We start from the raw sequence: 26,087 nt of genomic DNA on the forward strand, positions 1-26,087 counted from the left end.
TATTTTCCTGGGTTTTTAATGTTCAGCAATAAAAAAGCTTTACTGGCACCCTCTGCTGCACACTGTTAAAGCAAGTGGTTATCTAGCTATCTATCTATCTGATGTCTTCCTCATCCCACAGTCTCACTGCATTACTTTTTACCCCCTGCCTCTGCTCCATAGTCTTTTCTTCCTCCACCAGCCGCTCTGATCGAGACCTCAGACATGTTTATCGGCTTCTACTGTTCTACCAATCTGCTGCATCCATTTTGTTTCTCAGTAACCCATGTCCCTTGGGGATCTTACTGGATTCCATCTGCCTTCATATAAGTGTGTAAGCCTTGCCAAGCCCTATACCAATATATCTCAGTGTTGGTATGCTATGTTTACTGACCTTGTGTTTTTGTTACAAATCTAATTTCTAATCATTTGACTTCCTTTTGGTAGACGACTGCCCCCAACCACTTTTGTCATGAGTTGTTTGTAATTGTGAGACATTTATTTAGAGGGAATTTACACAATAATGTTTATTTCCCCATGTTCCAAATAGAGAATTTTATGTCTCTAAAATGTTGACATAATAGAGTGGGTTGTTGTCTCATGAGTCATAGGGGACATCAGGACAGAAAATTATCCAACAGTAAAATGAAGATCAGTGCAAAGAAAGAAAGCTAAGCTCTAAAACCTGTTGCATAGTTTTTTTGTTTGTTTGTTTGTTTGTTTTATTTGAATTGACAAACTATTTCTCTCTGGTTATTTTAAAGGTTAAAAGAATGTGGGTGATAATGCCACCTGAAATATGTGTTACAGCACATACTGCCTTTGTGTGACAAACAAGTCATAAAGTGAAGTAATGTAAATAATCTTAGTTTAACAGAGGGGAAGACAAATTGTAGACAATGAAAAGTGAAAATAATAATGTAATAAGTATATTTTTAATATATATATAAAAAAAAGTCGATCCTATCGTCTTTGTTAATGTTTAAAAAATGTAATCCCTTCATGTAAAATTGGGAATTTTTACACAAATTAAAGTCTTAAGTTTAGTGACACTAGTTAACTAAGACAAACTTTTCCCTCATCTGTGAGCCTCAGAGCCACTGCATGCTGGAGTATTGGAAAGCTAATCATTAAAGATAATAAACACGAAGGTTATATCACATAGGGTCACTTAAACTGTAGCCCAGCCTTCCATAGAGTTTGGGTCCAGACGAGTGACAGTGGTGACACAGGTAGCAGACATGGATCAGCGGAGTAGCAGACCAACATGGAGCAGGCAGATTGAGTTCACACTGGCTGGGATCGGTTGTGCTGTGGGCCTGGGCAATGTTTGGAGGTTCCCTTATCTTTGCTACAGGAGTGGGGGAGGTGAGAAATCAATGTAACATTTAGTCTTTGAATGGAATTACATTCAAACCCAACTAACCTCAGAAAATGTTGTATACTGTATATGAACTTGTCTCAAAACTGGCTCCAAAGGTTACCAACTGTGTTTCTAATGAGTCCCAATCAGTCATTAAATTGTGTAGTAGTGCTGAATGTGTCAAAAATGCTCAAATTGCATTAAATTGATGACAAGCTTTTAAATAATTTCAGTGTATGTCATGTAAGATTTTGTTACAAGCCCACAAGTTCTGAATGTACAGGAAGACTGGTTTACAGATATGAAGATATAATATTTTGTGGAGGATATCTTATCTGACTTTAACAATAATACAAAATGTAAGGAAAGCAAATGTCAGGAAGGGCATCCGGCGTAAAAACTGTGCCAAATCAACATGTGGACAATGATCCGCTGTGGCGACCCTGAACTCATGGGATAAGCCGAAAGGACAAAAAAAAAAGGAAAGCAAATGCAGGATCACTCTCACAAGGGTTAATGATTAGAGGATCCCATAAATACCAGCACGGTCGTAAACTGACAATTGATTCCATCCCTTCCTGCCAGGTGCCTTTTTGGTGCCATATCTTCTCATGTTGGTGGTGTTGGGGGTCCCTCTGCTCTACATGGAGCTGATAGTGGGTCAGTACACCAGGAGGGGGCCTGTCCACGCTTTGGCTAATGTTTGCCCTTTGTTAAAAGGTACTTCTGCCTTTGACATGAACAAATACTTCTAGTCGGTGAAAGATGTCTTAACAGAAACCAGGGCTTTACTTTGACATGATTTGTATCTGTCGTCAGGTGTGGGCATAGCTTCAGTGGCAATCTCCTTCATCATGTGCATCTACTACAACGTTGTCATCACCTGGGCTCTTTATTACCTCTTCAGCTCCTTCCAGGCTCCACTACCCTGGCAGAACTGTAACAACACCTGGAATACGCCTAACTGCACCACTCACAGCACCAACAGCAGCTACTCCTCCACAGCTAGCCAGGAGTTCTTCAAGTACGTCACACTGTTTGAGAAACACCCCCACTGGTTGTAACAATTACAAATGCAGACCAGATAATAATTAGACTATAGTAGGATTACAAAATTGCTGAAACACATCTGGAGATTATGGGGGTGAAATACTTGTTTTTAATACACAAAATAGAAATTATTGAAATCATATCTTACCAGAATTATGAGCAAACACAGTATCAGTCAAAGTGAAGGTTAGTGATAAGATTTAGCTAAAGTTTCTAAAAGAAGAATGGGAAAAGTTACTTTTAACCTTCTAACTTCATTATTAGTCTAGTGTAAAATGTTTTTTGTTTTATTTCTAGAAGTGAGTATTAAGAATAGAAGATATTTAATTTATCTTTTAAATTGGTTATGATTCCACACTGAAGACTTTCATAAATAACCTATAGTTTTTGTTATGGACCACTACCTGTTTAGACAGTGGAGTGAATCCTCATGTTTTTTACATTGGTTTACTTATTAACATGTTTAACTGAACTTAGTGAATAAATATTGAAATGTTAGAGAGGGTTAAGTGATTTAATTACATGGAATGTGTAAATTGTGGTTTGGAAAATTTCAATGAAAGACAGCTTGTTTTGTTAGCTCTTGATAGACACACACATTCCGCTTCCCACTGACACCATCCAGAAACATTTTATAAAGTGCAGTAGTGGGTAACCTGAGAGGTGCAAAAAAAGAAATATGCATTTTCTGCTGAATAAGGGCCGTGCATGACACAGGTTGTTATCTCATCAGTGTTTTTGTTACAAACCTAATTTTCAGAAAAAATGGGACATTGTTTAGAATGTAAACAACAACAGAATGCAATGATTAGCAAATCTTTTGAAATGTTCATATATATATTTGGATTATTATTGGTATAAAGAAAACAGATCACATTTTGAAAAGAGAAGTTAGACTTTTAAAAGATATTTAATTTAGCTAATTTTCATTTTGATGACTGCAACACATTAAAAAAACATTAATTGGTGACAGGTCAGTTTCATAATTGGGTATAAAAAGAACATCCCAGGGTCTTTCAGAAGTAAAGATAGAGTAAAGTTCATCACTCTGTGGAGAAATGCATGTTGATGACTTAAGGTCAACATTTCCAAACATAACATTTCAAATAAATTAGGGGATTTCAATGCCTCTGGTTCATAATATCATTAAAACAATTAAAGAGAGAATCTGTAGGATCTGTGAGCCCTCTGGGACCAATGTATAATAAACCAACATAATTCTGTATATAATGGAAATCACTGCATGGATTCAGAGGAAAAAACATGCAAACAGAATTTAGGAACACGGCCACCTTCTCTGAGCTCAAGTTTATCTAAGATGAACTGAGGCAAAGTACAACATTTTCACGTGCTCTGATGAATCACAATTTGTAATTCTTGGAAATCATGGACAATGTATCATTCATGTTAATGTGGAGAGGGACCATGTGACTTATAAGCTCATGATTTAAAAGCCATTATCAGTGATGCTGTGTGGGTGTATTAATGAACACAGGATGGGTAACCTGCACATCTGTGAAGGTGCCAATCAATGTTGAATCATATGTTTTGGAGCAACACGCTGCCATCCAGACAGGTTCCTCATTCTGCAGGTGTTACAACAGGTGCTTACCTGGCCCACCCACCGTCCAGACCTGTCACCAACTAAAAACATGGAGCACTGAAAAATGAAAAATATTAAAAGAAGGCCCTGGACTGTTGAGCAGTTGAAGTCCTTATTCAAGTCCTTATTCAAGCAAGACTTATTTTACTTTCACAATTAAAGTAATAGGTCTTTTCAGGTCCCCAACAGTTACAGAGTGTTGCTAAAAGAAGAGGTGATGCAACATAGTGGCTAACATACCCTGTCCTAACTTTTTAAAAATGTTTTGCTGGTATCAAATTTAAATAAGCACATATTTCTTCCAAAAATAATAAAGTTTCTCAGTTTTAACATTTAATGCATTGTATTTATATTGTTTAGAATTTGAAGAAACATTTTTGATTGATTTGCTAGTAATTGCATTCTCTTATAATTTAATTTTTTCCAATTTAATTAGATTTACCATTTTTTTATGCAAGTGGCTTAATAATCCTGTTCAGGCTGATGGGATATCATGTAATTTTGAAGACAGGTATTATAAAACAAGACCCAGAATATCTGCACAGACTAACAGACTTTATTCTGATCCAAATATGTGAATTTCTAGTTTAGCTAGTGGAAAAGTCACACAAATGTATTGACTTCATCCTTCATCCCACAAATGTCTCTGCTCAACCCTCTCATTGACTAAAGAGTGAAACGTTGCATGTTCTAGATGAAAAGTCAGAGGACCACCATGGTCTTCTGGTTACCATGGATGTCCAAACCGATGTCGATAGAAAAATATTGATGCCAATTAATTGATGCATTAATTTAATGGTCGTTCCTGAGGGTTGATCAATTAACCATCAAAAAGATGGTGAGATATGTCAGTGTGGAGCAAAGGGGTGGACTGACTTACCAGTGTTTCCATTCCAAACATAAACACTGGCTTTATCCCTGAAATTATTTCCTGCTAAAGGCTACAATATATTCACATCTAATTATAATAACATTTTCATTTTTTGCAGCCGAGAGATTATTTAATGATGACAGTGTATTGCACTTTGTGAATTCATAACTCATAGATTCTCTTATTTTATTTTTACATTTTGTTTTAAGATATAGGATGCTGGAGCAGACTAGTGGAGTGGACGAGACAGGAGAGATACGGTGGGAACTTTTCCTTATCCTTCTTCTGGCTTGGATCCTGATTTATCTTTGCATCTTCAAGGGGGTGAAATCAACAGGAAAGGTGATGAAAAAACCAGAAACTGAGACAGAAACTAGGAGAAATACAGTTAATAAGTGAGCTATGTTTTGTTTCTTTGTGTGTAGGTGGTGTACTTCACAGCTCTGTTCCCGTATGTTATCCTGATTGCCCTGCTGATCAATAATGTGCAGCTTCCAGGAGCATTAAATGGAATAACCTTCTTCATCGTGCCGGAATGGGACAAGCTGCTCTCAGTGGAGGTACCAGGAAACAAGGAACTGGAAATGAATACTAGCTCAGTCTGACCTCCACAGGAGAATTGTTAGCTAAAGATTCATATTATTAGTTTCAACATGAAATTGTTGCTGATTCACAGTGGTGGAAATCACCAGTGATCTGTGGTTTTTCATGTGTTTCAGGTGTGGGTGAATGCTGCAGCTCAGATCTTTAACTCTATTGGGATTGGTTTTGGCTCCCTCATGGCCATGTCTAGCTACAACTCCTTTAACAACAACGTACTGAAGTAATGAGCGAGAAATCGTCATCCACTCATTTCCTAAGCAGTGACAAGTGACAGTGACCTCTGAGCAGTAAGAAAGTAAAATAACGAACACTTTCTCTCCCCACAGAGACACCCTGACTATATCCATCATTAACTCCTTCACCAGCATCCTGGCAGGTTTTGTCATTTTCTCTGCCTTTGGGTACATGTCTCATCTGCAGGGCATTCCTGTCAGCGACCTAGCTGTGGATGGTAAGAAAACAAAATAAGTGGTTAGAGTTAGTTTAGTAATGTCCTTAGCTCTGTGTTGGATTTGTCTATGAGCGTATGACAAGACCCCTTAATTAGTGTAGGCTATAATCGTAGTGCATGTTTCTTGTCTTGATCAAGGTGCAGTGTCATTGTTGCTTTATATCCATAGAGTCCAGCTCAAGATACATTTTAAGACCTTTATTTACTCAGGTCTGCCCCACTGAGTGGTTATGCTGGAACTGTAGACAAGTTCTCCATGTAGTTCCATCACATTTTTTTACAATTTCATGTCATAGTTCAATAAGTTGGTTCTAATTAATTTTGTATGGTCACCAATGCCCCCTTGCATGTTTATACACATAGGTCCAGGACTAGTTTACGTTGTTTACCCACAAGCCTTTGCCAACATGCCAGTGGCTCAGCTCTGGGCTGTGATGTTCTTCTTCATGCTGCTTTGTCTCGGACTGGACAGTGAGGTAGTTAATGTGGAATCAGGGAAACAGCATTTGAAAAAAAACAACAACTGCCATTTGTTGAGGATTATAATATATTTGATATATTATATTTTTCTGTGACAGTTTGCAATGGTTGAAGTGATGGTGACCAGTCTCATGGATGAATTCCATCAACATCTGATTAAAATTTTCAAACAAAAGGAACTGTTTGTTCTCGCTGTTTGTGGCATAGCTTTCCTTTTAGGAATTCCTTGCGTCATGCAGGTACAGCCTTTTACCCTCATTTACCACATGAAAATTAAACCAAATTACAGTATACCCAAAAATAGGAGATCCTCAGTCTCCTTTACCTGCTGTCCTAAAGACTGTTTTTCTTCTTTGTCTAGGTGGGAATCTATGTTTTCCAGCTGATGGACCATTACACTGCCATAGTGTCCATTATGTTTCTTGCATTCTTTGAAGTTGTAGCTATCTGTTGGAGTTATGGTGAGAAAAGCGCTTTTCCATTATTTTATGGAAAGTTTATGATTTTATGTCAAGTAAGCTTCCGGTCTAAAGCAGATTTTCACATGCAGGTGTGAATCGACTATCAGACAACCTAGAAGAGATGACTGGAAAAAGAGCAAACATCTTCTTCAGGCTGTGTTGGCTAATTGTTGCTCCCCTGCTTGTCACTGTAAGTAAACAGGCTAATTTTACATCAACATGATTTACAGTGAAAAATGTGACATCTTCAGTGTTTCTTCCCGGTGGTAGGTTATCCTCATTTTCTCCATCATCCAATTCAAACCAGCCCGCTATGAGAACTATGTCTTCCCTCCCTGGGCTCAGGGGGTTGGCTGGGTCATTGCCATGGCCTCCATCATCTGGATTCCTTTGGGTGCCATTCACACATTGTGGGTGCTGCCTGGCTCACTGAAGCAGGTGATGTACACTGCCCTTTTGCTTGCTTCTCCCAAAGATGTAATAATGAAATATTTGTGCATGTGGTACCATAAGATGTTCATATCCAGTAAAATCCAGTTGTGAGTTAATATTATTGGTACAATTCGCCAACAGAAAGTGAAACTATCCATTGCACCCAGCGCTTTGGATGAGATGTCAAAAATGCCATATTATGAGAGGGGAGGAAAAAATGAATATCCAGTCATAGCCGTCATCAGCTCCAACATCCAACTTCCAGAAAAACCTCCTGTTGAGACAAACTTCTGATACCTCTTTGCTCTGCACAACCAGAAGGTTCACATTGTCATTTTTAGTGACAGATTTTTTTGTAAAGTGCAGTTAATCAGAAATAGTTCCTGGAAAATTTAACAGAAGTCTGCTCTGCTACAGCAATTATTTACATGATTGGGAAAATCTGTTGCTGCCCATCTGCCATGCAGATAACTTAAAATGGCCATTTCTGTGAGCCTCTGATTTCCTTAAACTTGTGCTATTTTTTTGTCTAATGTGATACTTTTGGCCAGATTGGTGTTTATTGTGTGTGTTGTTACGTATCTTCAATATTTGTCCAGCACTTCCTGTGTTGTAAGCGCCCCAAAAGAATGAGGCTTAGGGGTCTAACACTCTCATAGTGTTATCTTTTGAGCACATCTCTTGATGCATTTGTGACTGATTTGAATCATACATCATGTGCTGAACATTTAGCACTTTAGCTAACAAATATCTTTATTATATTGTTTCCTATATGAACAAAGTACTTTGGTCAAATTCATCAAGTTAAATGCCAACGGGGTACTGTTAATAAAGATGGCATATTCTGTTGTTAACAGGGTCCATGCAGCTCTTATTAATGTCAAGTTAAATGTTTTAACATGTAACAAAGTGGTTTGTGTCTTATTTTGCAATGAGTCTTTCTGGTCAACACAACAACAAAAAAAATAATAATAATTCTCGGCCAAATGTTTTATTTTTTCATTCCATGAGAAATTTCTACTGAAATGTACATATTTCCAATGTATACATGTGCACTGAATTAGTTTCCTCCTCTAAACAAGTTGCCAGTGTTAATTCTTATAGTGCCATAGAAAGTATTGCACAGTTCATAGATGGGCAACAAATTAGACTGTTGAAACCGTTAACAATCAAACTCATCTGTATTTTAGCATTTTCTCTTGTCATGGTTAATTATGAGTTGAGAAACTGGATAGATCAAAACAAGGGTAGCCAGATGCATTTGTGATGACAGACTGTTAATGGTTAGTGTGTCACTGCCTGTTCATGGTAATTTAAGACTATGTTTATGATCAAAAGTTAAAATATTTATTAAAAAACAAAAAAAGTCACCTTTATAAACAGCAATTACTCCATTCATTTATTTCTAAAGATATGTTTCATGACCTACAAAAACACAAAAACGTGCAATCACTCTCTTGTCTGAAGCACAGCAGCAACTCTCTCCTTTGTTATTTGTTCCTGTTTCGGAGTCAGCCCAGTTCAGGACTGTACTTAACAATTAACAAGTACCACGTTTCTACATTCAGTAGTATTTTTGTAGTGGTTGTGCTCCCATGAAATCATCCTTGATCTTTATGCACATCCTCCTTGATGATGCCGCTGCAGATCCAACACACCTGCAGTTGATTCGTTTTATCCACCCCACCCCACCCCCCATTTACCCAGCAGAGGTCGCTAAGGAGTCACCATGGCTTCTCCTTTTGCAGCTATGAGTTTTGCTGCTATGACACCTGCTCTACTGGCCTCATTTGCACATCTCCAATCTGGTGACATAAACAAGACATGTCAAATGAAGGAGAGAAACAGAAATCACCACTGATATGTTTGATGGAGTCAAAAAAAGAAAGAAGTACCTGAACATAAGGAGGAGCACTGAGGACAAATGTGACTGCACTCGCTATGTCTTCTGCTTTCAAACACTGTAAAGTAGTCAACAAGTAATATTGATGCAACAGTACATTATTTGCATTCTGTTAAATACATTTGTTGACTCTCAGTCAAATGGACACTCTTACTTTCATACTCTCATACACTGCAGCAGCTTTCTCTGGATCACTGTTGTGGAGCCGGAAGGCAAACTCCGTCTCCACTATTCCAGGAGAAATACACTGCAGGCGAGTGAAAATGTATTGGATTTACTGTTGTGACATTAATACAGGAATAAAACACACTTTTGCCTATTGTAAAGGTTCACTGTATACATACATAGTAATTTATGTGATCCTGCATGTTACCTGTGCACAGTGATGACAACTTACTGTTGCTCTGATGTGAGTGTTTGCTTCTCGAAGCTCTTGTCGTATCCCCTCTGTCAGAGCAGTCACAGCATATTTAGTGGCACAATAGAAATGCTTATCAGCACTTGGCACCACCCGGTGCCCAGCCATACTGTAACAGGCAGAAGAAGAGAGAAGTATGACCTACATGCCGTGGCCCAACTTTGATTCAAGCCCATATTAAATGAAAAACAACACTATTTTAAAATCACCCTAAACAAACTGGCGGAGTTTTTGTTATACACCATCACCCATAACATTATGACCACTCGCCTAATACTGAGTAAGTGTCTTTTGCCACAAACCAGCCCTGACCTATTGAGGAATGGGCTCCCCTAGGCCACTTTGGAATCATTTTGTTGCAATCAAACTCATCTGTATTTTATCATTTTTGGTGGGGTGTATTATCCTGTTAAGCACATGTACGTGACCTTCAACATGATGTCAAAGAAAACGAAATACATCGGACCATGTCCCCTTCTTTAATTGATTCCTTGTCCAGTTCTGATGCCTGTGTGCCCATTGTAGGTGCATTTGGTGTTGGACAAGGGTCAGCATGGGCTATTACACAGCCCTATATGCAACAAACTACAATGCACTGTGACCTGACACCTTTCTATCAGAACTGGCATCAACTTTTTCAGCAATTCGAGCTATTTTAGCTGGATTGGATCAAAGGATTGGATGTCGAGCTACTGGATTGGATGACACTGGCCAGCCTTTGCTCCCTATGTGGATCAGTGAGCATTTGCAACCTATGACTTTGTTGCTGGTTCACTGGTTTTTCTTCCTTGGACCACTTTTAGTAAGGTCCTGACCACTGCAAACCAAGAACATCTCCAAGATTTGGAGTTGCTCTGAAGCAGTCATCTATCATCACAATTTGGCCTTTGTCAAATTTGCTCAAATCCATCATCTTCAGAGATAAAATGTTCACTCGCTACCACCCACTACCAGATGCCATTTTGATGAGATAATTAAAGTTATTCACTTCACCTATCAGTGGTCATAATGCTATGGCTGATCATTGCCCCCTTTGTTCTAAGGTTTGACAGTCACCTGTTGATGTTGATGATGTGCCCATCATCCACATTCCTCTCCTTCATTGATTGGTATGCCTCACGGGTGCAGATAGACAGGGCTAACACATTCACCTGAAAGTAGCAAAAGATAGCAATTTGTGATAGAGGATTGGTCTAATTGTCTTTTTGTCATATAATAAAAAAATGCTTTGTAGAAAAGAAACTATTAAGGACAGATGAGAATTTTCAAACTGAAGTATTTGTGTTTTATTGGCAGATCCAGAGTTTCTGGATCAGTTCAGCTGACTGATATTACTAATCATGTTCACCGGGCCAGTGTGTTATTCCTGTGGCCTTGAAGCTGCTCTCATAGTGATATTGATGGACCTGTATATTTGGTGTGCTGACAATATGGGGGAGGTGACAAAATAGTGTATGGATTAAACATAGGCTAAAAAAGCACTGCTGCACAAATTAATGTGGGCTGTCATGACAACAGATGGAAAAGCTTTACAAATGCAAGACTGGAGGTGGAGACTTAAGAGCAGGGGGTCTTTAGTGGCCAAGAGCTCAATAAATCAGCATGTAGAATCTTAAAAGGAGAAATAGTGCTGGCTTTCATTAGTGAGCCTCTGGTGTGATTCTGCTCAGAGCCAATGAGGCTGCCACTGTGAGAAGAAACATGTATCCACACATTTCTGCTCTTTTACTCTACATTCACACTACAGACACACACGCAACAAATAAGACAAAAATAAAAATAAAATAAAATTCTTGGTCTCTAGGCATTAACATGTGTCTGTGATTCACCCACATCAATCATGTTCCTCCAGCCTTCCGTCTTTCCACTTAGTAAGGGCTCGTTGTGGGCGAGTCCAGCATTGTTGATGCATACGTCCACACCCTGGTGCAAAGTCTTGATTGCTGAAAACATGGACAGAATCTCCTCCTCATTGGACAGGTCACACTTGTATGGGATCAATGTGCCACTGTAGCCTGCACTCTGACATTCTGCTGCCAGCTTCTGGAAACACAAATCAAACCCAATTTGCCAACATTCAGACCTGTTAAAATGATAAACATTAAAGTTGCTATGCAAGTGGCCATGAATGATAATAAAAACTGAAAAGCTCTTATGCAAGAGCTAGAAATGATTAATCTACAAGACCTATTTAAGATACTTCCACCTTTCACTTGACTGACTCCGTCAGTTAGTGCCTTTACATGGACTTAAGTAACCAGGTTAAAGTCAGCTTTCTTGTGAAAGTGTCATGTAAACAGGAAAGCTGGTTTCCGAAATTGGAGTAGGGGATTAGGGAAAAGCGAGAAAGCAGTGAGAGCATGGAGCTATAAAACCAACACAAAAGTGAAAGCCCATAGGTAACATGTCAGCACCAGTGAAGCCAAAAACATTCTTCATGATAACAAAACAAATCAGATTTGTTGAAATGCCACATTCTACAAAAATTTAAATTATGAGCAGAGATTAGAAGAAGCCAGTTTAGTGCGGGTTGGATGCCTTTTTCCTTCAGGGTACAGCTGGGCTGATCCTGCAGCAGGTTGAGCAGGCTACACTCCAACCAGGTCAGCAGGCTGTCCACCACTGTGGGGTTTGATACAAGCTGACACAGATCCACTGCCCAGGCACAGCTGCACCAGTCACCTGATGTTTCACTCTGGTTGCCCATCAGATAGGAGGGGCATGTGTGATGCAGGCAGGGCTGGTGCCAGACAGAAATGAGGCACAGCACTGCATAACACACTGCAGTCAGGAGGATTAACTATTTGGGAAGTCAACCATGTAGATGTATTACCGCAAAGCCTGACCGTCTAAACTGAATATCTTACAAAAGCTACTGTGCACAGCAACAAGTACATAAAGTTGCATTAATTTAAAGGGCAGTTATGGTGGTTCACAACCTTTTTTTATTAGATGCACCTTCATACCCCACTTACATTAGCTCTAGTATTCCTTCCTCACCACCTGCCATGTTCTAAATATATTTTGAGTGGTAAGTAACAAAAATTCCACGCTTTGTCTTAATGTTTAGCTAAACATTTTATTTATGACTTTAAGCTAAATATTTCAACTTTTATTGTTACATTTGCATATTTTAGGTATTTTACTTGTTTGTCCATCACTTAAACTATTGAACCACACGTTAATTTTAACAAAAGTCACTTTAGAAAGTGTTTAGTAGGTTAAATGTCCTGGCAGATTACAGTCAAATAAAAAGGATAAAGAAAGCGGACGCAGAACGTTGGTTTTTATCATATGTAGAGTAATGACCATACGTGTATAAATGGAATGAAAGACTTGGGAATTCCTCTTAAATGCGTGATACTCGGACAAAGTACCACTATATATGCTGCTTTTGGCAGGTACTCCAGCAGCCATTTAAAGAAATATACTTGTGAAGCCTGCTTTTAAAAATCAAGATGAAATTGAATTGAGTTATTGTTCTGTTTTTTAACCTGACAAAACATGTAATTGAGAAAACACATCCTCTTGCACACTTGAGTGTGCAGATTACCCAGCTCTTCCTCTAAGCTGTTTAACTTGGATTACCTAGAGAGAAGGCATTACCTGAATAAAGCTGTCAAAATAATACAACACTGAAAACATTTATCTTATCTGTAAAGACTAAAACCAGCTTGTTTGCCCCTGTTGTAGAGTTGAACAACTCTCTGTTGTCCATTACCTTAAATGTGTAGCACACTGGTCTGCTCAGGTGCTGTAATGCCTTTAATGTTAAGTATCTCATCTCCCTTTGAACACTCGCCTGGCTACCTGGAGGGGACTGGCTCTTGGGCAAGAACGAACAGGCAGACAGACTGGTGCAGAGGCTCTTCTTTATTCAGAAAGGAGGTTAACTTAAAGGGGAAGCCAGGCCAGTCTATTGTTACAGGAGGAATTATATGCATTACCCTGGTTGACATGGCAAACAGGCTCTGATCTCAGTCCAACTACATTAAGTCTCAGGCTGCGAATCTATGTGCATGTGTGTGTGGGTGAATTCTGGCACTAGCTGCACTGCCGTGGACAGTACCAGCTTTGGCCACGCCTACAGGAATGGCAGATAAACAACCATTTGGCAAATGGACTGTACACAAGATTGATTCATCTCAATCTCAACTGAAAGCCCCCGGGACTTGTCATCATACCTTTAAAAGATAAGACTGAGACAATCAGAAAACCTGTCAGACAATACACTGTGATCCACAGTACATGCCCAATTAAATTAAAAGTTAACCATTAAAAGTCAATTTCATTCATATGAATACCACTAAGACCAACCCTAAAAGATAAACCAAAAACCACTGCAATTCAAAAGCCAAATTTTAACAGACCATGAAGCTATGGGTGTACATATTGCCCATGTTGCACTCACACATTTACGTACATAGGGACACAGCTACATTTATTGCCTGTAACCCCTGCAGAGGGCTGTTATGTAAGGTCTACTATGCAAGACACATCATTGTTCCACACCGTGTTCATCAATCATTCACCCACTCTTGTGGAACTGGTATAAATGAACAAGCAAAAAAACTTGCTAGAGAAGGGGAAAGAGATAAAAATAAAGTCGGCAAAGCGCTGAAGGCAGACAAGCTTGAAGCAGTGAACCAGATCAATAGAACAAGGCAACAGCCATGAGCTAAGAGAGCTGAGAAATTAGATTTGTCTCAAGTTGACCCAGGAGCTCCACCAAACAAGGAAACAAAGGATTGTGTTATAGAACCCTGTGCCTCCTTGTGTTCTCTGAAAAGACTGGCAGGTGATTCCAAGCTGTAATGGAGCCATAATTCAGCCAAGAACCCCTCCCCTCTTCATCCCTCCTGTCTTGTCTCTTTAGTACCTGTGACATACAAAACAATTTAGCCTGTCATAATGCATTTTCATCCTCATTACCAGGACTGTCCAGCAATCACAAAACTGTGCAGAAGGAGGGAGAAAAATAGAGGGACAAAGGGAGGGAGAAAGAGGGGGAGGGAGGCTGTGGTAGACAAAATGAAACAGAAGGGGGGACAGAGAGAGAAAACATGAAGTGTACTGTGTAAAAGCTGATCAAGAGGTTTTTAGATGTCACGTATGTTACTCTTAAAAAAGGTGAGAGAACATAAACACAGGACAGGTCGTGAACTCACATATGCCCCCCACCCCAAATAAACTAACAAAAGTCTTTAAAAGCACATCCAGTTGGGGCACTGTGCTAAATAACTCATTCAGCTCTACTACTGTTGTGTGACATAAAAGAAAACTTTCAAGTTTAGCCTAAGCCGCAAGTGTGGGGTGAAAGGTGACAGTAGGCTGTGTAATAGGATTGCAGCAGGGTTGAAGGGATGGTCGAGTCAAGCACAAAGAAAGAAAGACTGCCTCTAGAAGGTCTAAAGGTTGAACAGAGTGCTGTTACAGTACTTCCTCAGTCTAATCAGTGAAGCCAGATAAGAAAAATATTTTGTGTCTTTGTTACAAACTACACTCACTGACAGGCATGGAATAACCCTAGTGCAATTTAAGAACCCTAGAAGCTCTTTACATTAATGACAAGTATTACTCCCGGGCAATGATGCCTTTAAATTTAACGTAGTGTTGGGTAATGACCAAAATGAAAAAGAAATGTTGTTAGATTACACGTACATGATAACTGATGTTTGATATCTGACAGAGTAATGACAGACAGACAAGTCTTGTGACAGCAGACCGGTGCAACCAGTCCAGTTGAATTTAATCTTCCAACAAAATGTTAAAACCATCCAAAAGAAAATAGTGCAGCAATGATATTTCTGTCACCAATACTTCAATAGTGGATTAACTACAGAGAGCAGCCTTTATCCCTTTGTTCACATGGGCATCAGATGATAAAAAAACACCCCTCCTCTTCTCGTTTGTGCTGAAGGGTGAAGCTTCTTTCTAATAAACCAACACAAACCACGTGTCTTCTCCACCTCAGGTGATGGGTTATTTCTGCACTTGATACTGGCCATTTAAACAAAAACTTCGCTTTTACCGCCAGTTGGGAGCCACATCATTATGCATACCAGGTTTATGATAACTTGTGCCCAGAGCAAAGAACAAAAACAGACACGGGACAGTCTCATGGAAACAGTGTTGATCAGACGCATCACGAATAAATACCTTTTAAACTGGGCCAGCCTAAGCCAGTCTATTCAGCATGTGAGCCCAAAGTAGCCACAAAAGGTTTCCAGTGTTATACAAACACTCAGCACCAAATCCAATTTGCCTGAAAATGAAGAGAAAGCAATCCAATCTGCATTATTTTTGTCATCCCCCTTTTTTAAATACTGAACTTAGGCTGTGTTTGTGTTACAAAGTATCAATCTTTTAACTGTAAAGCTCTTTTCTTGTCACTTTGCTCTCTGAGCTACATTTGCTTGCCTGACCTGATACCACTGTAGAATTTAGTATTTCTACTGTATTGACCACCTTCTACTGTACTATACTGATATATATATATTTTTTGTTTGTGTTTTTGTTGCCCTTCTCATACATACACACACACACACACACCTTTTAACATGACAGGACAGTGAGTGCACTGCCTATTCTAGCAGGAGGCCCAAGGAGGGAATGTCAGTGCCAGTGAACCTTACACCTTGAAAGATGATGTGCAAAGAGAGGACAGCACAGTGGTGGTGCCTTTGGGGGTGGGTGGGGGGCATCATAGGGGTCACTGAGCTGTCTGGACAAATCAGAGAGTGTATGAGACTAGCACATCTAGCAGGCGTAATTAAAACATGCCCGACATAAGAGCCTAAAGTTCTTCATAGATGATGTTGAGAAATGTAACTGTTCTCTTGTGTTTTTTCCAATTACAGACACCAATAATGTTTGTTGGTTAATGAATAACCAACAATATTAACAAAGTGAACAGATGTTGTTTTCAGTAGAATGATTGAGTAAAACTAACATTATAAATAAAGAGCAGAAGAAATGGTTTCTCATCTGCATTAACTCCCCTTACTCAATAAATGTGTTTCTACATACCTGTATGTCATCGATATTCTCTAAAACAATCTGGACTAATGCTTAGGGAGGATTACGTTATTTGATGTTGGTGGTGTGAATGCTGCTTCCCATGTGGCAAAATCCATATGATAATTATTAGTTTATTAGTTTAATGTCTATAGGCAAAATGGGGTGTTGCAATACTTGAATGGACTTGTAAAATATTTAAACAATTGTCCTTTTCTACATCAAACATATCAAATAAAATAAGACACTAAAAACAAGTCAGAAACATAAAAAGGTCTAAAATATTGTAAAAGAGAGAAACAAACAAAAGGGAAGAAAACCACATGAGGCTGAGGGTGTGACACACAGTATCTGACCTGACTCACTTTTTGATCTTTCTGGAGTGAAATAGCAGTTCAGACTGTCTACACATTACCTAGAGAAAGTAGTTGAGAGAGCTTCAAATTTACAGACAGAAACACTGTCACCTCAGTTTTGGAAGCAAGACCGAGTCATTGACACATCTAAAGCAGTCAACAAAAGTCGGAAATTAATTTTCTGGCCTGCCAAGGAATTCAGGTTTTGATTGATGCTATCCTAAGTCAAAGAATTAGTAGTGATTAGTTAAAAATTGTAGAGTCTTCTACTTTGTGTAGAAGTGCAGTAAGTAACAGGCTGCGAACTAGAAGTCTGACACAACACCAGTGAAATAATGCACACTGATCAGGAGTGACTTAAAAACCTAAAAAAATCAGAAGCTTAACAACCAATATGATCAAATGCCAGTAACTTTAAAAAGCTTTATAGCGATACCTATTTAGTATTTGGTGGATGCAATTTAAAAATCTGTGGACAACATTGCACATCTCTGCTGGATCTTATCCAAAAGTCATCAGTACTGTGTGTCACTCCTCATGTTCTCAATCTACTTATTCCCACTGCGTTCGCTTGACTGCTGAGCGCAATATTTTGACACAGAAAATTGTATATGGCCAATTCTTTCTGGGATCTCCTCACAATCTCCTGCAAACACAGGTTCTCTCTAGTCCAGCCACAAATCTGTTATGCACTAAAAACCTACAAATTATGGTCACTACAATTCTCTAATCTAAAAATGCATTGGCTTTGAATTGTGAATTTTGACAGATGCCTCTATTGTGGGTAGCCTCAAAACACTCAGGAAATGACAGTTCAATTTTATCAGTTTTAAATTACTTACAATAAAAACAAAGTTGTTATCGAGAGAACAATAGCCTAGGTCAGAAAAAAAAGACAGACAACTTTAAAACAATATATACACAACACAGTTGCTCCAGAAAGTGTTAGGGAACTCCCTCTGTGCACCAGGTAAGCTATAAAGTGTTTGCCTAAAATCTTTGACACACAAACATCGGCAGTCATTAATGACTTTGACTACATTTATATACGGTTATTTCTGGACCCCTAAACTTTGGGCACTCTGCTGCAAAAGGACTATAGCTTTCACACACTTCTATGTTGATTTATACCTGCTCAAATTAAAGCTGAGACTTGGCACTTTAATGTTGAATTCACTTTTTATAGCTAAAATTCATTTTGCTGAGGCACAGAGCTGGAAAAACAGCCTGTGCAAGGCAAGCATCAGAATAATTTTGAGTTTCTGCAGATATACAATTATTAACCTGTGAAGGAATAACAATTACATTTGTGGCTCTTCCATCTGGCCTTGATAAAAAGCCAGACACCATCTGTTAAAAGCGTTAAGTATCACATCGGGATGCTTTGTCAGGCGTGTACACACAGCAACACAAATTATATTTACTAGATGCATTAGTAAGTACTGAATTTGATAATGGCACACACCCCTTGCTTCCCTAACCTCTGCCTCTCCTAGCCCCCAACCAACAACATTAAAAACAATACCTTCTGCACTAGCCCAGACCTGCAGATAAGGCTAAACATAAAGCAGTTAGATCTTATTTTATTTTTAAAGATGTATTCACGGACCTAATAAAACTAATATTAATAACCAGGTTAAGGTGTAACAGAAGTTCACAGCCAAATGTAGTAAACAATTAAACATGCGTCTTGCATTTAATATTTGTTTTTTTAAATCAAAGCTTATTTAAAATGTGGTGATCAGCAACAGGAGTTCATATTCCCATAACTGTATACTTACTACTGCTTCACATGCAGTAAAAGCACAAATATGGGCAATGTGGGCCAGAGCACTTTTAGAGGTCTATAGATAAAAAGCCCTATTCAATCTGTAACAAAATGTCCTTTTCTTTTTTGATTCAGATTTGTGCTCAGATATGCATACAGATTTTTTTTTAGATACAGCTTCTGTTTGATGGTGCCCCTCCTCACAACTCAGCTCAGACACCACAGTGAAAATGTGTGTATGGCCCATAATGGTCCAATTTTGAACTGCGCTGTCCTGTGCTCAATGGCCATTTTTAAGCCTGTGGTAACACCAAATAATATACTGTGTACATTGAGAAAAAAGTTTATTTTCTCTAAGATAAATTAATACAAGGTTTCACAAGAGTTAATTAAAAAAACTGTGGTGATAATACTTGGATGTGGCCCTGTCGTCTCCATTCCTGCACTGCACCCATGGTGACCACACGTCTCCCTCTAGCTCACTGCTCTCCCGCTGCCTACTACATAGTCTCATAGAAAACAAAACAATACTACTGCCACAACTCTTCACTCTGCTTTATCCCTGTTGTACGTGTAAACCCACCCACCCACCCACCCACACTTTTAGTATTCTATGCTGTTGGAAAAACTTACAATAGCTTTATTTTCCCAAATGAAATAAACACCAAATGTGAGGTCGAGAACAATTGCTTACTGATGGACACTTGTGTCCCCCACAAGCAGCATGCCAGGTTTGGCAAAAATCTGGAAGAAGAACCCAGTTTACACAGAGTGTACAATACTTGTTTTGTCCCTCAACTCACACAGGCATCTGTCTAAAGTCTTGTACATGTGATGCAAGTTGTTGCTCTAAATAACTTGACAATTTGTCAGCTGAATCTAAGCTTTACTTTTGTGTACTGTAATCCATTACAAAGAATAGTTCAGGTTGTTATGAGTAATCAGCTCTTTGATGGATGACTTTGGATTCTGTAAAAGATTTAAAATGTTGTGACCTTGTGTTTAGTCTTGCACAAGTCACACACGGGCTGAAACAAACTGTTGAAGTTAACTATTGACAGGAGGGACCATGTGACCAGAGTATGAATGGAGGAAGGCCATCTATGTTCAATTCACACTCACTTTGTGCACACAGTCATGGGTGTGTTTGTGTCGTCAAGGTGGGGAAAAGGCATACCTGCCAGAAATCACTCCTAAAAGAAATACATATACAATTATTTTGGGTTACTATAAGGAAATAACTAACTTCAAAATTACATGCATAGCATGCTACAGTATATGCTTGTAACTGATTACAAACCAATTACCTTTCAGTTTTTGGTGGAACAAAAGGGCAAGTTGCAAGAAAAAAAAGCCTTATTATTTGACATTTTACTCCTAATGACTGTAGTGCACAATAAGGTCATGGAGACAGGGCTGATGCCTAATGCGGAACTAATTTAGCTAAACATTCTTCTTCAGTAAACACCTTTACACTGGAATATCACACATAGACATATCATACACAGATGTCTCTTTGCTGAGAAATACAGGTTGGATTTAAAGGCAGCTACATTTTCCACAGTTCTCAATATCAACTGTCTCCCAGTCACCTTAGATAATTTACTTCACATTTATGGGGTGAAATAAAATATTACTTCATGTTGGTTAAATTATTTAAAATGCACTGTAGACTAAAAACAAGAGAATTAATCAGTTTAATGAATAATAGCTAACTGCACTAGTGTGGCTAACTAAATGCAAAATCTATGTATATGACTGCTACCATAACTATTTAAAGTTGTATGGTGTCATGTGGGGATGTTCTAAGATAATATTATACTTTTAATTTTAATCCAAATTGCCTCACTTACACGGGCTCACTATTAATTAGTTTTCTTTAATTACCTTTATAAATTTACTGGTTCAGTACACAGATGACAAATTTGCATGCAGCTCAAACATTGTCAACAAACCACTACCAGCATTGATGGCCATGAAAGTAGGAGTTAAATTATAATTGGCCCTGTCTTTAATCATCGCAGACAGTTTGGGTTTATGTAAATTAATTTAATAAAATGTATTAATAGTGAATAGTAAACTAAATTGGTTTCTAATTCAGATTTGGACATTTTTTATATTGGTCTTTGTTGTTACAGCATGGCTTCACTGACTTTATTTTACTTTCAAAAAGGTTATAGATTGCTTGCATGACTAAACATGTACATGCTTCTGGTTATTGATATTACAGAGATTCAGAGTCTTGCCTCAGAACTCCTGCAGCTGAAATAATACAAACTGAAAAGTCCTCCAGATGAAATCACCTGGAGTTGTTTGGAGTTGTACCCAAAATGAAATACCCAAACTACAATTTGGGAAGCTAGTTTAGCCTTTAAGCCTTTTGGTTAGAGAGACAGTGGAGAGGCTGATCCTAATCCGGAAAGACTTAATACACTCTATACAACACTTTATTTACAGTAGGTTGGGGAAACCTGAAAGACCCCTGGGAATCCACACACACATCGCTTTTTAAAGTGTGGTTACTAAAAAGGTAACTTGACTAAATCTGAGCAGGTTTATTACAAATACAGGCAGTAGATGAATTAAGGGTCAATAGGATAAGAGTGACCCACTGCTTACTGGACCACACTGTGGTCAGTTGTTGGCAGGCCTCCAGTTTGCTGAAGCCTCAATTATCAGACACAATCATCCCTGCCAGCTATGCCAATGCTGGCCTGCTGCAGCTGACCCTAACCTCTGATCTCACCTGAGGTCAACAAAAGGAAACTCAGTTTTCAATAAGCATGAACAACACAGATGATCCTAGATTAGAGTTTTGATGGGATTTACAGAATGCTGGGTAGGAGCATCCTTGATGCCATTTAACGTCTGGTACTGTGTTCCATCAAACTTATTCATATGACAAATTGGTCATAACAGTCCAGCTTTACATAGCCTTATGATATTATTAAGTCAAACCAACTAGTCTGTAGATCTTTTTAAGCTATTGTCAATAAAGTTATGTATTTTAAATGTATTCGGTAACACGGAACCTTTTCTTTAATAAAATTGGTTACTTTGCGGAAAAAACACAATTACCCACGATTTACAATTAGCGTTAATGTTTTACGTTAGGGCTAAAGGTTTCTAGCTAAAGTTAGAAAGCTAACGTTAATATTAGCGGTAAACGTTCGTTAGCTAGTTTGCTGTTGCTGGCTTTCTTGATTTTTCGGACCGTCCGTTAATAATATTCCATTGAAGTGACTCACCTCTATTTTGTCGACATTCCTGGCACAGCCGACAACTCTCATGCCTTGCTGGACCAGCGCCCGGGCTACAGCCGCTCCAATCCCCACCGAGGCTCCGGTTACCAGGGCCACTCTGCCCTTCCACCGCTCCATCACGAATTGTCTAAAGCGGTCAGTATCACACGAACAGCTCCTGAGCCGTGCACGCTCTGCCTCTGCCTCTGGCTCTGCCTCTGCGTCTTGCGTTTGCCTCTTTAGCTCAAACTCTGACAGCTGCAGCTACCAGTATTTTCAAATGAAGATAGAGTGCGTTCAGCATGAATCCATGCGTTCCTCTGGATGAAATACGAAGAGTCAGGAAGTGTGTAAATTTTTGGTTTGCATCACCTCCTACTTTCTTTTTAAGCCGGGGCAGATTCTCGGCGCGCGCCTTTTTACCGCCACCTACTGGACGGATTGAGCATAACACAAGTTATTTATACATTGCCTTCAAGACTTAAAAGGTTTTGGTTAGTTATTTTTAGAAATTAGGCCTTACGGACATATTCTGTACTAAACTGGTTCTCACGTTTTCTGGGGTTTATGCTTGAACAACTGCCCGATCCGAAAAAGACCTAAGCCAACAACAGGTAGAGACGCAGGAATAACTCGTCTTCCTTACTGATGCTTTCTTCCATAAAACGGGTTCAGAGCAGGATCAAAGCAGGATCAAAGGACGATAGAAACAGGTTGATAACCTTACAAAGAGAAAGTGACAAGAAAAGTACAATTTAACATTATATTGTAGTTACCAACATTATAGACCCTTTAATCCCAAAGCAATGTTATAAGTTTAACACAACTTTAAAAGACAGCGTCATGTACAATCAGCACAGATCACTCCACTTGCACATGGCTAATTAGCATACCATGCTGAATATACGTTTTACACTACATGTCATACAAACACTGATAACACGATCCCAAAACATGTAACCAACATAGTTAGTTAATCAAATGAACATACCAATTTTCTTTTTACATAAAATCAGTTTACACACCATTGACATCCCTATGGTTAATCACACTGATGAAGTATCCCCTTCCTATTCTGGTTAAGTTAAAAGAGTAAAACAGACAATTTTCAACACTTTCCGATTAAATTCAACCTACAAATCTTATCTCGCGGTCTGCTGCTGCAGCAGGATCACCTCGCTGCACATATGTTTGTTTTCCGTCTCCACGGAAACCGTGCTTACGTAGTTATCTCCCCTTTCCTATTAACGTTGCTTAGCTACCACTCCTCTTCCAATTAATATTAATATATCAAATTCTTTCTTGCATTTTGGGTCTTATTTATCACATTTTAGATTAACATTACTTCTTTCTAAATTCAACCTCATAGCTCCCACTTGAGCTCCTGTTTTTTTAACCCAAACTTTACAATTACATTTAGTGATTTAGCTGACGCTTGTATCCAAAGCGACTTACAAGTGAAGTACAAGGTAAGCAAAAGTCTAAGTCATGAGATGCAAGTGCATGAAGCGCATAAAGGAGGTTATTTAACAAAATAGATTTAAATGCATTGGAAGGTGCTGAAGAGTTTTGTTTTCAGCAGTTTTTTGAATATTGGGAGTGAGTTTGCTGAGTGGGCAGAGTTTGGTAGCCCCTTCCACCATTGTGGGGTCACTGAGCTGAAGAGTTACTTGGTGTCTTCTGTGCAGTGCTGGGACCACCAGACGTCGTTCATTGGCAGAGCGCAGCAGACGGGAAGGATTGTAGACCTGAATGAGGTAAGTAGGAGCTGTTGAGTTGAACCTGATGTGGGCAGCTACAGGAAGCCAGTGTAGAGATCTAAAGAGTGGTGGTACTTTCTGGCTGATTAAGAGTTTGGTGTGCCAATGCATATTGAATCATCTGGGTTTGATTGTGCATACCATGTTCTTGGCAGTTTCTAAGCTACACTGAGACCAGGTAGCTTGGGAATGTCCAGACATACACGTTTTTCACAATTCCCTTCTCATCAGAACTGACAGAACAGCTGCTTCTGCTGCTCCATTCTTGTGAGGCAAATCAGCAGGATGAATCTTCCATGTTTAGCTGCTTTCTCATCCACCTTTGAGTCCTGCAAGGGATTTAGAAAGCTGTGGAGAGCTTTGAGGGCAGGCCTAGCTCTGATAAAATATTAGCCTGGATCTGACCACACCTCCATTTGGTAATCTTTTAGTGCTGTAAACCATTGGTAAGCCAGCAGGAATCCCTCAGCCGATTGGTCACTGATAACATCAGTATGTATGGCCCTTGACACCATACAACAGAAATCAATGCCTCAGACTTTGAATTTCAATCGTTTCTTTACTTCGTCCTTCACCTTATGAGGTCCAAACAAGTCCACAACCACAAACTCAAATAGTTCTGCTGGTTCAGCCTGCTCCTGGGGTAAGTCACTCCAATCTGAAAATGTAATGCCTCTGGTTTCCAATCCAGTCCAGCTGGTGTAAGACCTCTGTGGAATTTTACCTGGCCAAGTTCAGCATATTCTTTAATGGCCTCCTCTCACAGACCTTCTGAGAGTGGCTTATACTATGTGCCTTGGGCCAGTCCTTCTTTCACACTTTCCTGAAAGTCTTTCCTTACAAGAATAGCTCATTTCTGCTTGGCAGGTTTGGCTAGACCTCTTGAGTCATAGAGCCCCACTAATTGGCACAGCAGCTTTCTTCCTCTTTGAAAAGTTGATTGAAGTCATCATATAGAACTCACAGTATCTTCCTGAACCAGGCCTTGCTACCACTTCGCTGTAGTCTCTCCCCATTGTCTTTCTTATATCCTCCTCTTTGACATAGAACGAAATGATGGTTAGGGGATCCTGCCTTTTCCAGTCTTTATTTATTCTTCCAGGTAGTTGTTTGTACAGTTATCTGTACGTTTGTGACAACCAAGGCACTTCCTGCATGCACCCAGTCACTTAACAGCAGATTCCTTCTCAGAAAGTGGTAGATCTCTGTATTTACAGAAGAAAATCCCGTCCTTTTGTCGGTTATCTCCACATACAATGCACACGTTCACGGTTGTTTTGCTTTTATGGCTAAGGTGGAAGCATATTTTTTATTCCATTTCTTTTCTAGTCTGTCTGATGCATCAAATGTTTCTGTCACTCTGTCTGTTATTCTGAGCTGCGCAAGTCTCTCAAACATGTTATGTTTTTTTTCAGCAATTTCAGGGGCATCAAAATGGTTGTGAGACGTAAAACCATTGCTGGGATCAAGCATGAATACCAGCCAGTCTTTCTTAACAAATCCTAATAGCTTGCTTTCTAAGGATTTGATTACTAGTAGATTTTTGATGGCACCAGTGTTTCCAAGATCTGTGAGGTCTGTCAGAGCCTTCTTCATAGTCTGGTTTAAATCAATTACCTTCCTAGGTTGATTTCCCATTACAGGAGGAATTTTTTCAAGTTCTTCTATTATTTCCATAGAAATTATGGTCTTATTTCCATACCTGTTCTCCAGAACTCTGAACATGTCATCAGCTGTACTATATTTTGACAATCTCAGTTCCTTAATTATGTTTTTTATCCACATTGTCTAGGAGTTTAATCTTTTTTACCTCTACGGATCCAGTTGGTTTTCCTTGCCCCTCAGATTTTTTCAGTGGTTCTTCCAGCAATGAAAGTCTCTTTTATTGCAACTGAATGTAGGTAATTTTTTAGGTTTGGTCTTCAAAACTGTTTTAATGTGCACAGCACTCTGTTACCTCTGAGGTGTGTAACCGTCTGGAAGTCAGTTTTCACTGTGTGGGGAATCCATGTTTCCCGGTTTGAAAGGGTTTCCACAGATTCTTTAATCAGCTTCTCCAGAAGTGTTAAATGCATCCCACAGTTAACTCTGTCTATTACAATAGTGTATGCATATTCACAGGCTCTTTCCACTTCCTCAAAAACAGCCATCATTTCTTCTAGCCCATAGTTTGGGTCCAGAGGTGGGCTTGAACAGACTTTTTCACCTCATCAAACCTTGCTTCACATTCAATCTGAGCCAAACTCAAGTTGATCATCTAGCTGTACCTCAGTACTACCAACAGATTTAGACTACATATGTACCAACAAACCAGTTTTGCATTCATCAGT

At 39.1% G+C, this 26,087-nt stretch overlaps 2 protein-coding genes across 2 annotated transcripts; one reads left to right on the forward strand and one right to left on the reverse strand.

Annotated features, from left to right (window-relative positions):
* The first annotated feature begins 1,146 nt into the window (after positions 1-1,146).
* si:ch211-283g2.1 (sodium- and chloride-dependent GABA transporter 1) lies at positions 1,147-8,128 on the forward strand. The gene is made up of 13 exons (XM_067494390.1): positions 1,147-1,347; positions 1,928-2,062; positions 2,162-2,366; positions 5,076-5,208; positions 5,292-5,426; positions 5,586-5,689; positions 5,796-5,920; positions 6,284-6,396; positions 6,499-6,639; positions 6,762-6,861; positions 6,951-7,051; positions 7,132-7,299; positions 7,435-8,128. The coding sequence occupies exons 1-13, from the start codon at positions 1,221-1,223 to the stop codon at positions 7,585-7,587; spliced, it is 1,740 nt and encodes a 579-aa protein (XP_067350491.1). The 5' UTR covers positions 1,147-1,220; the 3' UTR covers positions 7,588-8,128.
* A 137-nt stretch (positions 8,129-8,265) lies between these two features.
* On the reverse strand, positions 8,266-22,380 carry dhrs11a (dehydrogenase/reductase 11a). Its single transcript, XM_067494391.1, has 7 exons — positions 22,004-22,380; positions 11,448-11,657; positions 10,671-10,765; positions 9,594-9,723; positions 9,351-9,443; positions 9,189-9,254; positions 8,266-9,098 (listed from the first exon to the last, which is right to left on the reverse strand). The coding sequence occupies exons 1-7, from the start codon at positions 22,133-22,135 to the stop codon at positions 9,057-9,059; spliced, it is 768 nt and encodes a 255-aa protein (XP_067350492.1). The 5' UTR covers positions 22,136-22,380; the 3' UTR covers positions 8,266-9,056.
* Positions 22,381-26,087: the final 3,707 nt, after the last annotated feature.

The sequence above is a fragment of the Channa argus genome, chromosome 24 (genome assembly GCF_033026475.1).
Source record: "Channa argus isolate prfri chromosome 24, Channa argus male v1.0, whole genome shotgun sequence".
NCBI classification, from domain to species: Eukaryota; Metazoa; Chordata; class Actinopteri; order Anabantiformes; family Channidae; genus Channa; species Channa argus.

Bases quoted from the DNA above. Each gene is read 5' to 3' on its own strand.
- si:ch211-283g2.1 (XM_067494390.1), top strand. From the start codon at position 1,221: ATGGATCAGCGGAGTAGCAGACCAACATGGAGCAGGCAGATTGAGTTC. The intron at 6,862-6,950 runs GTGAGAAAAGCG...TTTCACATGCAG, and splicing joins AGCTATCTGTTGGAGTTATG to GTGTGAATCGACTATCAGAC. The intron at 7,052-7,131 runs GTAAGTAAACAG...TCCCGGTGGTAG, and splicing joins TTGCTCCCCTGCTTGTCACT to GTTATCCTCATTTTCTCCAT.
- dhrs11a (XM_067494391.1), bottom strand. From the start codon at position 22,135: ATGGAGCGGTGGAAGGGCAGAGTGGCCCTGGTAACCGGAGCCTCGGTG. The intron at 9,724-10,670 runs GTGACTGTCAAA...TGCCTGTTACAG, and splicing joins CACATCATCAACATCAACAG to TATGGCTGGGCACCGGGTGG. The intron at 9,255-9,350 runs GTAAGAGTGTCC...ACTACTTTACAG, and splicing joins CAGTGTATGAGAGTATGAAA to TGTTTGAAAGCAGAAGACAT.